Raw genomic sequence first — 12,033 nt, forward strand, 5'->3', positions numbered from 1 at the left:
GGCCGAGTGACTCCAGCGGAGGCTGCCAGGTTTTAATCTGACGCTTAATTTGCAGTTCTGAGTTACAAAGAGAAAAGCGATTTGCAAATGTGTGTGTGAAAATGAGGGGTGTGTATGTGAGGAGAGGGGAGAGAGGGAAGGAGGCCCATCTTCTGCCGGCTCTGCTTCTCCGCAGGGACGCGCACCTCATCTGCATTCCCAGCGCACTCGCAGTTCTGGTGCCGGGGAAGCAGAGGGTTAGTCTTTCTGGTGGCCGCAGTTGCGTTGGGCTCCCGGTTATCACTGAAACAAAGGTGTTAACAGAAGCTGTGACTGTTGTTTGCCTCTATCATGGTATTAACATTTAAGATCATTTTTTTACTATTTAGTATTTTGAAGTCCCAACCTGCGCCAAGCAGAATCGGTAAGAAAGCCGACCGAGTTCAGAAGTGTTCAACCAATTATTTTTGTGGCTGTTCAGTTATTAATAGCTGAAATTAAGACATAATTAGTATATGTCTAAACAGAATGGGGCGAAATTAATCTAGGTAACAAAAAAGACACAGTGTGCAAAGATGTGTGCTTTAGAAATCAAATCATTTCCTCAGATTGACGCACTATAATTAGTTTTGTAAACCTTTTTTTTTTTTAATAGCCTGATCTGGTTGAACAGCTAAAGTCAGTCATGTTTTTCCTCTGGACTTGGTTGCCATTATTAGGAGTGGTAACAAAACGGTGCTTATGAAGTGGTGCTCGGGAGAGCGAAGTGGAGTTTCCATCGATAATGGCACGTATGACCACATGGCCTACGACAATGATGAAATCTGCTGTCTCAAGAGATCATCTTTCAAAGGCTGCCTCCCATTCTACTGCTAACGCTGATAAATGTGCCCCTGACAGGCCAAGTGCCTCCATCTCCATGACAATTCATGAAAGTGATTCATGCAAAGAAATTGTGCATCGGCTTAGAATTTACTTAACCTTGTCTCTTATTTCAGCACAATACAGGCTGGAGTTTCCATCCACCGCTTTACAATGCCCAACACGCACACAAAAATCAAAGGCTCATTCAATCTCCTGGCGCTTCCTGGGAAACGCAGGTTTTCGCACGGGGCGGGGGGGATTAGGACGTAACCACAGTTTAACAAATTGTTCTTTCCTTTTTCACAATGTTTTCACCGATATCTCCCCTGTGATCAGTTTTCCAGACCAGAAAGAGCGATCGTAGTCTGGTCCGTCCTAATAATAACAGCAGCAGAGACAACAGGGTGCTTCCTATTTGGAAAGCGAGTTAGGCACTCCCTAATTAATAAGAGCAATTAAAGTCTTCACTTTGCAGCTTAGCACATGCTTTTTTGTGCATTTTAGCTGGAGGAGATTTGGGGTTGCGATGAGCAGTCATTGTCTCATGATGCTGAAAGGGAGCAAATGTATCGTTAACCATACACAGAACAGACCGTGCCAACAAAGCATTTGAGTCCCCATTTTCCACCAAATTTGCTCAGTGTTTGGGGAAGGCTAAACACTGCGCTAGCACTCTTGCATCACTGAACACTTGCATGGGCACAACTGATTCTTTTTCCCCCCCTCTTTAACTCTGGTCAAGCCGCTTAGCCAGTTTAACCAGGACCAAGCCGTGAAATGTGTCAGCCGTGTGGTTTGCGCAGCTCTGTGCGTGTGTTGTTTGTGTACTTAACAGATAGAGCTCAGAGGGTGTGGGGGTGGAGATGGTGGAAAATAAGCTACTGATGGTGCTTCTGTTATAATATAATCTTGGGCGGGGGGTGATTATTCTTGGCAGGAGGACAGCGCTGATTTGAAGTGCCAGCTCCAGTTTGCCAAAGAGGAGGCAGCCTTGATGCGAAAGAAGATGGCCAAACTGGGGAGGGAGAAGGACGAGCTGGAGCAGGAGCTCCAGAAGTACAAGTCCATCTATGGAGACGTGGACAGTCCTCTGCCTACTGGGGAGGCAGGGGGCCCCCCCAGCACCAGGGAAGCTGAGCTGAAGCTTCGTTTGAAGCTGGTGGAGGAGGAAGCCAACATACTGGGCAGGAAAATTGTGGAACTGGAAGTGGAGAACAGGGGGATTAAAGCTGAGATGGAGGATATGAGGTGCCAGTATGAAAAAGAGTGTCTCAGCAGGGACCACATTTCAAGCATTCCTACCTCGCCCTACGGCGACTCCGTGGAGTCGGCCACGGAGCTGCGCCGGCACCTGCAGTTCGTGGAAGAGGAAGCAGAGCTGCTGAGACGGTCGATCTCCGAAATCGAGGATCACAACAAGCAGCTAACGAACGAGCTGAACAAATTCAAGTTCGAGCCGGGCCAGGAGCCGGGCTGGTTGGATGACACGGCGTCCAAGTGCGGCGGGCCCTTGCAAGAGGAGCTGAAGTCGGCCAGGTTGCAAATCAATGAGCTGAGTGGGAAGGTGATGAAGCTCCAGTATGAGAACAGAGTCCTGATGTCCAATGTCCAGCGTTATGATCTTGCCTCTCACCTGGGCCTGCGCACTTCCAGCCCCAGGGACAGCGACGCTGACAGCGATGCTGGGAAGAAGGAGAGTGACGGCGAAGAGAGTCGCCCACCCCAGCCAAAGAGAGAAGGGCCCATCGGGGGTGAGAGCGACTCTGAAGAAGTTTATGAGAAGACGTCGGGTTTTGGGAGTGGAAAGCCGTCAGAAGTCAGCGACCTGTGCTCCACCGAGCTCATGAGAGTGAAAGAGGACACCGAGTCTTTAATTAACATCAAACGCGAGGCTGAGCGGCTTGAAAGGACGGTGGACCGCCTTATCACTGATACAGACAGCTTGATTTACGACGCGAAGGTGCACGTCACCAGCAGCCCGTCCACCGAGCTGGGTTTCAGAAGCAGCGAGGAAAGGGGAGAAGATAAGTATGAACCGGAGCTCCTAGACACCATCAACTCCAGGATGAAGGCTTTCCGGAGGGAGCTGCAGACCTTCCTGGAGAAGGTCGATCACGTTGGAGAGGGCCTTAGGGAGCAGATGGAGGACCTCTCCCCACTTCCCCATCTCACAGAGTCTTCCAGTTTTCTGTCCACGATGACGTCCATGTCCCGAGACTCTCCTATTGGTAATCTGGGGAAGGAGTTAATCACCGACTTCCAGGTAGGTCAGCCCCTTGTTTGCCTGCTCTCTGTTTATCGTTTCTCTTTCTTTCTGGCATCGCTACCCTAGAGCTAATTTTCCTCCCAGCTGCTTTGTTATGATTTCAGACCCGCCATATACTGAAGTGTGTAATGTTAAACAAACACTTTATAGTTTTTTTTTTTTACTTTGATTTGTTTGCACAACTCCTTTGATCCAGAGGCGGTTCCTCGTGGCAAAAAGGCTAATCCACTGGTGCTGTAGAGATTTGTCTTCTTTTTGTCTGTAACAGCAGTGTTTCCCTGTGAAAGAGGAGATTAATTAAAGAAAAAAAAAATCTGATGACTGTAAATTAGCAGCTTTGCTCAGAAATGTGAGGAGGTCTTTATTATGCTCTCTCGTAAAAGGGTCAGGAGTGTTCTCAAAAGCCTTGCCAAAAGAACCCCACAAATGCAGTTTTCTAAGTGATGTGTTTTGAAAAGCCTGCTTACAGCTCACTCCCCTAACCGAGCCGCGAGTGAGAAGCTCTGTAGCCAGCGAAGGACTGCCTTGCCTAAAGCGTTGCCCATGGGCGCATGTCTAAACTGCCACAACTGCCACACTGGATATGGCTTTTCTGCACAGCACAAGTAAGGAAGGAAGAGCCTTGTGTCCCGTATCCTTCATGACTTGTATGCTTGCTGTTGGTTTGACTCATGCATCCTCATTGCATGCGCCTCATAACCAGTGTTTGCATTCTTTTTTCCTCTCTTTCTCTTTTTTGCTTTTCAGATGTTTCAGCCCATCATTTTGCTCATCCTCATTTTGGTTTTGTTCTCTTCACTTTCTTACGCCACTGTATTTAAGTTGGTTTTTCTGTTCACGCTTTTCTTTGTCTTGTAGTTTTTCAGTCGTCTACCTTACCCATTTTTGTTTTCTTTATTCCCTCCTGTCCTTTTGTTTTTTTGTTACAAACCGCCCATGCACCTAACAGTCCAAACTGAGGGATCAGATGGAGTGGCAGCTCAAACAAGATCGTGGAGAGGAGCAAGAGATTCGCCACCAGCGAGCCACCACCGACCCACACCGCAGAGCTGATGGAGACATTAAACTCTACAGGCCAGGAGACAAGGGCTGTTTCAGTCTAGAGGTCAGCACTGCAGCCCGTCTCACTCACCACCTCCTGCTGCCTTAGCCAGGAGATGAGTAACAGCAGCCAGGGGTTGGGGGACTAAATTGGGCCAAACACAGCAGCCCTGTTGTGAAATTTGTGGTTGACCTCTTGCCCCCCAGCCTTGCAGTTTCAGAGAAGCAAATTGGTCCTGACTTTGGGCTCCTCACCCTGCTCCCAGTAGCTTCACTAAGTGGGAAGACATGGCTCAGGGAGCCCCTGCAAGTGAGGGTTGCAATGAAAGATCTCTGGAAGAGGCTGTAATCCCCGATGTGGGATCGTGCCTCCAGGTTTCAACCTGTTTGGATGTTTTAAATCTGGGAAGTCGACAGACAGAGGTCACTTTGGATTTTGCCTGGCAGTAGTCTGCGCAGGAGAGGGTTTGATGCTGGTGTGCGTGGTGGTTCTCAACAGGGAACACAGCACCCTGCAGCCTCCAAAAAACTTATTTAAAGCAGAATTCTCCATTGTTTGGGTTGTTGAGTACTCTTCCATTTGTCGAAAACATCAATCAGTTTTTATTTAAACCTTCATCCATGCAGAGGCCATATCCGCCTCAGTAAACATCTCCTTAGCTGCTTTCTCATGAACATAGGTTGTCCAGACACTACAACTGGTCCTGAAGAAAACAATTTCTAATCTGTCTCCAGAAAGGTGAGCTTGGAGCATTGACAAACTTTTCTGCTGGCCACTGGGAAGCCAAATCCACCTTGAAACTGTGGTGGTTAGAGTAACTTCTCGTGAGGGATGAGTTTTAATATGATTTTAATTCTAAAGAGAAATGCAGAAGCCTTAGTATATCTGAAACCCTGAGTGAATCTGGGTAAAAGAGAATGCTGGCTGGGACGGCTGGGTCTGTGAGAAAGCCGTACCTAGAAAGCAGGGGTAGGAAGAAAAAGCTTCGGGGCAGCTGGTAGCCAAGCAGCACGATGCTGTAGATGCTGTATTGAATATCAAAGGCAGAGTGGCCCTTCAGCTTGACACAGGTAATTCTTTGCTGGCTTCCTTGTGTTTGTTTTAAGTTATCCTGACGGAGCAGAGTTTTGGGAGTATTACAGTAATTAATCTGTTCAGCAGCTTCATTTCCAACTTTGCACTTTTATCTGTGGTATAAACCTCGGGAAGGATATCTGATAAACCCAGGACACCGTAAGTCCCTCACTGAAAGGTAACGTCTTTCTTCCTCAGCTAGAAATGGGCTGATGAGGTAGAGGAACCTTACTGTTCAGCGTGGTTCCTTTTGCAATTTTGTTGGTCAGTGGCTCATAGAATCTCAGACTGGTTTGGGTTGAAGGGACCTTCCCAGCTCCCCCAGTCCAACCCCCTGCAGGGAGCAGGGACATCTGCACCCAGAGCAGGGGGCTCAGAGCCCCAAGGGCCAACCTGACCTGCCATGGGGCCAGCCATGGGGCTGCTCCCACCTCTGGGGGCAGCCTGCACCAGGCTCTCCCCACCCTCAGTGTAAACAATTTCTTCCCTAGGTCAGAAAAGGACCACAAAAAATGTTTACAACGTTTCTGCTTAAATTCTGTCTCTTTATTAATTTCCCCCTTATCTTAGGTCAATCTTGCTATTTTACTAAACCGTGTTTATTTGAGCCCTCTGTTAAGATTAGGGATTTGGGTAATTTTGGCACAATCTCTGTTTTTTAACTCTCCCTGGATTGGATGATGTGTAACTGTGTACAGCAAACCATTTTTAAACAGAGGCTGCATAAGTTTCACGCCATAACCTGACAAGCAACAGGTCAGTAATTCTAATCAAAGGTAGAGAATAACCAGCTTGGGTCCAGAAGTGCTCGAAAGATGGGCAAGGCTGGGGCTGAAATGGCCTAACTGGGGAAAATGTGGAAGACTGCGGTGTTTGCTTTGGTCGGGTTTGCTTAAGCAACAAAGAATATTGCACTGCTTCACGCTGACACTTTGCAGTGGGTGGCAGCCAACCGAAATCTCAAACAGTCAAACCCCAGTGAAGCAGAAGATGCCTCCAAATGATTTTGTATGATTCCATTTTTTAGTCTCTTTTTTAATTTCTTACACTGCACTGGCAAAAATTACCTTTTTTTTTCTTTTGTGCCAGAGAAGTGAGTGGGAAAAAATACTATTTAAATACCAAAGGGTTTTTTTTTATTACCACAGAAATTTCAGATGGAGGCTCAAACCTTTCAGTGCCCACAGTTGAGTTGGCTACACCTAAGCCGTTACCTGCTTTTCCTGATGAAGTGACAATACACCCACTGGCCAGTGGCTAACAGTGATTGATGATCTTCTCGCTGCGTAGGGACTTGCAGCACAGGAACAACACATTTCATTTCAGTGAGGCAAATGTTTTCCTTTTAAGTGAGCAAACCCATTTTTCTAAATTTGGGTTTTTTTTTCCCGAGCCAAATTTTAACCGAGCAGCTTCCATGTAGCCATCTCTCCTGTTTTTAAAAATTAGCATCGTGAGAGCCCTGTGGTTTGATTAAATGCAGACAATAAATGCAGACTGACTTGTGCTTGAAACCACCCCGCAAACATCTGCCTTTGTTTGGGCTTTGCACTGCAGTTGTTAGTGCAACAGTATTATTAGAATGTATTTGCATGTTAAGGAGGCGGGTTAGAGACGCAGTCCAAGGGAAATGGTATCTCGAAATTGCTTTAAGAGCAGGGCTTTGTTTTCTTGCTGAAACAAGCCATTCAGCTGCTGTTGCGGGAGGCTGGAGCCCATTGGGGTGGATGTTTGATCCATTATTCATGATTGGAGCAGAGCACGGTTATGGCGGGAGGGGAAAATCAGCCTTCACTGCGCAAAGAAAAAGAATCGCCCTGGCTAAAAGACACAGAGGAACTGAAAAAGGTAACCCAGTGTTTCCCGGAGCAAAGGCCCGCCACAAATCAAAGGACTGCTATGGCAACAAGTGGGCTCCGGTGGGGAAAATGGCAAATCATTTTTCATCTGGTGGATTTACCCTTTTTCCCAGTGGAATATCCAGAAACAAAAGGCAGCTTCCTCAGATATCTCCTCCTGTTTATTCACAAACAAGAAGACATTCTGGAGACGAAAAATGTCACTCTTTCAGATGACCAAATATCGTTTGTTGCAGTATTTGATACCCAATGCTCTAAAAAGGAGCTGTATCTCCTAGCTCTGATTGTTCCTCCAGCGAATATCAGTTCTGCCCTTGCTGGAGCACCTACAAGTGCCAAAGCACTTATTGTGGCTCTTCAGATGTGGATTATTTTCATCTGTGACTTACCCGTTTGTTTCTGTGTAGAAAAATGCCACAAAACCTCTGGCACTTCCAGGTTATGGAAGAAGAACCGCTGGAGTGAATTCACTTCAAAGGAACAAGTTGTCACCTGGGAATTAAAACAAAAGCAGACAAGCTAGAGGAGGTGAGAGCAGGTCTTCCACAAGGTTGTAATGAAGTAGGAAGAGCTCACACCAAAGAATGATTTCTTCTGGGCTGTCCTAAATCTGTTTATCCTTTTTCCGTGCTTCTCGTGCCCATAAGAAATACCAAACGTCTCTGCTACTCAGAGTTAGTACCTGGGTTAGGTGTGGACCAGCCAGACACAGTGATGTCCAAGTTGGGAAAGTCACTCTGAATCCAGACTTCTGTGTGGACCCATTTTGGGCACGCGAGGAGAATTGCTGTCTGTATATCTGTTTCGGTTTTGGAGTGTGTCTGCTCCTTCTGTGCAATTTTCATCAGTCCACGTGAGAGCTTTCTTCTGAAAAAAAAAACCAAACCAACCAACAAATGAGGACCACATAGAAAGCTGTATCTCTTAGTGCCCACTGTTCCTCCAGTGCAAAGCTGTGGGAAGAAGACAGACAAACTGGTGCTGACGGTGTTCCTTCCCACCAAGATTAGGGGCAGCAAGAATAACGTGCTTTGATGAATTGTGCTCTTTCTTGCTATGCAAGATTCCATAAAGGTTGGCAATAGAATGGCTTAAAAGACCCTTTATGATGTAAATCTGGATATCCCAGTAGTCCTAAATGAACTCGGTGAGGCTTTGTGTACTAACCGTACAATGAGACGGATTTTTAATGACTCGGAGCAAAGCATTCTATGGTTTCCTAAAATCAGAGCCTCTCCCTGTACGCACAGACAAATAACCACCCAACTGCCTGTTGGACAGCAGCCAATGGAATACATGTCATTTATTTCTAAGGGGTGAGGAGAAAGGTCGATCTTCAGAAGCAGCCTCTGACAATTCAGTGAGATGTGTATTGCGAGTAAAAAGTCATAGAGAGGGCACTGGAAGTTCTTGTCTGGTTCTGGTGGGTTGAATGCATGCAGGGTCAGCTAGCACTGAAAAAGAGGCAGTTTTTAGACGCAGTCAAACGCGAGGTCTAAGTGTCAAAGCATTACAACATAGCATTAGGTGAGCAGCGTACGATGTTCATCTTTTGGCTTCCTGGGATCGCACAGAATGCTGGAGAGCATCTTTCTACCCTGCCTCCTCAGGCCTTCTTTTGCTCCAGCCCTTCTGGAAAAAAAAAAAAATTCCATGAAATTTGATGTTCAGAGTTGATGCACATAAATTGAGATTGTTATTAGCTGTGGTAAAATGGGGAAAACATACCAGTAAAACCCAGCTGTACCTTCTGGTGCGTGACAATCACACAAAAACAAGTCATGGCAGAAAGAGGGGATGGTGTGAGCTGGGAAGTCTCCTGAAAAGCTGAGAGGGACACGAAGGGCTCGGTGCAATGAGGGAGCGGTGGTGAAGCCCCCAAAGCGTGGATGGCATATCCTCTTGAGGTAAAGACGTTGGCGTGGATTAGCGGGTTCTGGAGTGGTAACAGGTGAGAGAAGAGGACTCGGCAGAAGGGTTTGGCACTGCCTGTCCTAGAGGATGGGAGTGGAAGTGGATCTGGAAATGCGGATTGGGAGATGGGGGAAACTGTTGGTCGGAGTCGAGCTGTGGGTGAAGTGTTTCCGTGGTGGAGTAGCACTAGCTCGTAGTTCCCATTATACTGTGTTTGTACGTCTTGTCGTAGTGGGCTGTGTCCGTCCCTGTGGTGTCCGTACGTTGTGCGGTGGTGTTTCTGTTCCTCGTGTAGCACGTCTGTTAATGAGAGCGAAGGAAACAAAGCACGGAAGTTAACGGGTTATCAACTCCTGCCCCCATTTTGTAGCTGCGGTGTCCAAAGCAAAACAAAAGCACAGTTGTGCCTCAGCCTACACACTGCTGGTTGTACCACAGGGGCCTGATTTCCACACACGAGCATAGCCAGGTCCATCAGCCCAACAGCAGGTACCTGAACTGCAGGGACAACCATCACGTGAGACATTTCTACATATTCTTTGTTCACGATCCAGATGTTCAGCAGCAATCTATTAGGCTCGAGCAGCCTTATCTCCCTGATTTGAGCAGGACAGATCGCTCTGCTTCTGGTAGAAAGGACATCATGTGAAATTACGGACTACGAAGAGCTGTCCGGTTGCACCCCAGGAAAAGGCGTGCAGCTCTGCATTATTCACGCATTATTTCAACACTTTAACGGTTATAAAAATCCGTTGTCCTTAAAGAGGCAAAGCAACTGGAAAGAGATTTGCACTGTCTAGTGCGTGTAACGGTCTCTCTGCCTTTGTGATGTATTTGATCTCTTCCATTCTCACATAATCCCAGTGCCCCAATTTTCTGATACTTGGCTTTGCGTGGGCTACACGTTTATCGAGAAATCACGTGAGTTAATCATCGTCGTGCCCTAATTTTGCAGACGAAAGATCTTGTCAGTGTGTATATGTAACTATGTGATTCCGGTGAATACCAGTCTGAAGTAGAACAAATGATCTTTTAGCAAATCAGTGTTCACTGGGAAACACAAGTGTGATGTGAAAAATTCAGACCTTCCCTTCCTGGTAACTTTTGCTGCTTGATTCAGCTTCCAGCTTCAGGAATCCCGAGACCAACGATATTTCTAACTATCTAAGTGTGTAATCGTGTGACTGGGAGGAGAGCCGTGTTAAGAGCAGTAATTATTGTGAGCAGAAGAGTGTTGCCATGTTGTGTCTGCCTTCACCAGATCCGCTTTGAATGATTTGGGCTGATTTTGAATTCATAAAAGAAGGAACACACATTTTTTTTTTAATTACACCTGAATTAACTAGGTACATTTGTTCTCGCGTGCTGTACTGCTAAAGAAGCCTGATCAGAATAAAAGAATGCAGAAATTTCTGATGAAGGTAATTTTTCCTTTATTGGATGAGAAAGTTAAACTGATGGTTTACAGAAGTGGCCAATCCCATGACAAGCAGCTCTGTCCAAATTATTAGTGAGACCAAATTGTGGCCTTGGGCAATATAAAACATCTGCAGACACATTATGGCGTAAGATAAAATCGACACGGCAGCTCATGTGCTCTTGGCCACTTCATGTGTACTTTGCAGCGGGCTGGGAGTGTCTTTTCCTCAGGTACAAGACAGACGTGCACAAGTCAGAAAGTGAATGCAGGAGGAACTCATAGTGCCCAGGAAGCGTGTGCAGGGTGACTTCCATGTTTCAGCGGAGTGTGGCCCCCCGGGTGATCGCTGGGATACTTCCTCTGCCTTATCTCCTTTTTTCCATAGAGCAGGAGCGCTTGTTCCGGTGACAAATACTTTCTGAGTCACCCAAAGTGTCCCCGCAGGAGCTGCTGCGTCCCCAGCAGCGGCACAGCTGGTTTGGCTCTGGAGGAGCAGGACACACGCTGGGCTGCTGCTGGAGGGGAAATGGCAACTCGGCCCCCGAGTCCGGTCCCACGACCCGCGTTCCCTCCTTGCAGCTGCTGCGGTTGGAGCGTGTTGGGTGTCGGCCAGCAGAGAATTTGGGATTAGGCTTTGGAGCCTGAAGCCATCCCTTCTTAAAGGTTCTTTACTCTGGGAAGGAGGAGTTTGGTACCGCAGTGTTTTCTGGGGTCATGCACGTGAAGAGGACGGCATCTGGCCGAGCATCACCTTTGTACAGACGAATCACTTTCAGCTCCAATGTGAGAGACACAAAATGAAGGGCAGAGAAAGTTCTGATCAGGAATAAAAGTGCCACAGGATTCATTAAAGTAGTATAAATAATGAGGCCGAACTCTGCTGCCTTGGGTCTTTATTTTCAGATTAACTTTCAGAAGTAAAGTGGCCAGGATGCCAAACTTAATGAGACCATAAAATTGAAAGTGTTACGATTAAATGGTATTGGGAAATGAAAAGGGAGAGATTTCAGCATTTTGGCCAGATCTCAGGCTCACACGGCTTATCACCGTGGCATTTGTGGAGTAATTATTTTGAGGAGAAGTCAGAGAATGAAGTCGACTTGTGCAGAGAGCTGTCCTGTATCTGAAGAGAGGCACCTTAGACGCTTAGTTGGTTTAATGAGTGCTATCCCATTAACTGCCCAATCAGAGGTGTTGCAAACGAATAAATAATTAGGTTCGGTATCTGAGCATTAGATACATCTTCTGCAGAGCTGTTAAAATTTTATAGCTTCGATTATCACAAAGCAATATGCCACCACATAGTCCTGTAAATAGGAGCCCATCTGGCCAACTTCCTGTCCCAGCTACTCGAGGGCACGCCCAGAGCAGGGGCCTGAAGGGACTGTCCAACATGTCACACCAGCATCCCAGCTCCAGTGCGCAGAAGGAACAGGAAATTCCCACACACATTTAGGGCTTTGCTGTGTCTTTGCACACTGTGCTTTGGTTTTAACCATTGATAACCCTGAGTTGTGCAGATGTCTGTCCTGCGGTTCTTTTTTTTTTCCTTTATTTTTGTGCTCCACGGGGACACATTTTCTGCTGAACCGATCCTTTTGTACTGCTGATCCGA

The 12,033-nt window shown here is 46.8% G+C and overlaps 1 protein-coding gene across 1 annotated transcript in view; it reads left to right on the top strand.

Moving 5' to 3' along the window:
• Nucleotides 1-12,033, top strand: part of LOC104497054 (microtubule cross-linking factor 1-like) — a gene marked incomplete at both ends in the record, with an annotated part of 27,465 nt that overhangs the window by 4,080 nt on the left and 11,352 nt on the right. The window contains 2 exons of the mRNA XM_010140266.1: nt 1,781-3,106; nt 4,059-4,214. Of these exons, the coding sequence (XP_010138568.1) occupies nt 1,781-3,106; nt 4,059-4,214 (1,482 nt within the window). The remainder of the gene's footprint in view (nt 1-1,780; nt 3,107-4,058; nt 4,215-12,033) is intronic.

The sequence above is a fragment of the Buceros rhinoceros genome, unplaced genomic scaffold (genome assembly GCF_000710305.1).
Source record: "Buceros rhinoceros silvestris isolate BGI_N320 unplaced genomic scaffold, ASM71030v1 scaffold18067, whole genome shotgun sequence".
In the NCBI taxonomy this organism is placed as follows: domain Eukaryota; kingdom Metazoa; phylum Chordata; class Aves; order Bucerotiformes; family Bucerotidae; genus Buceros; species Buceros rhinoceros.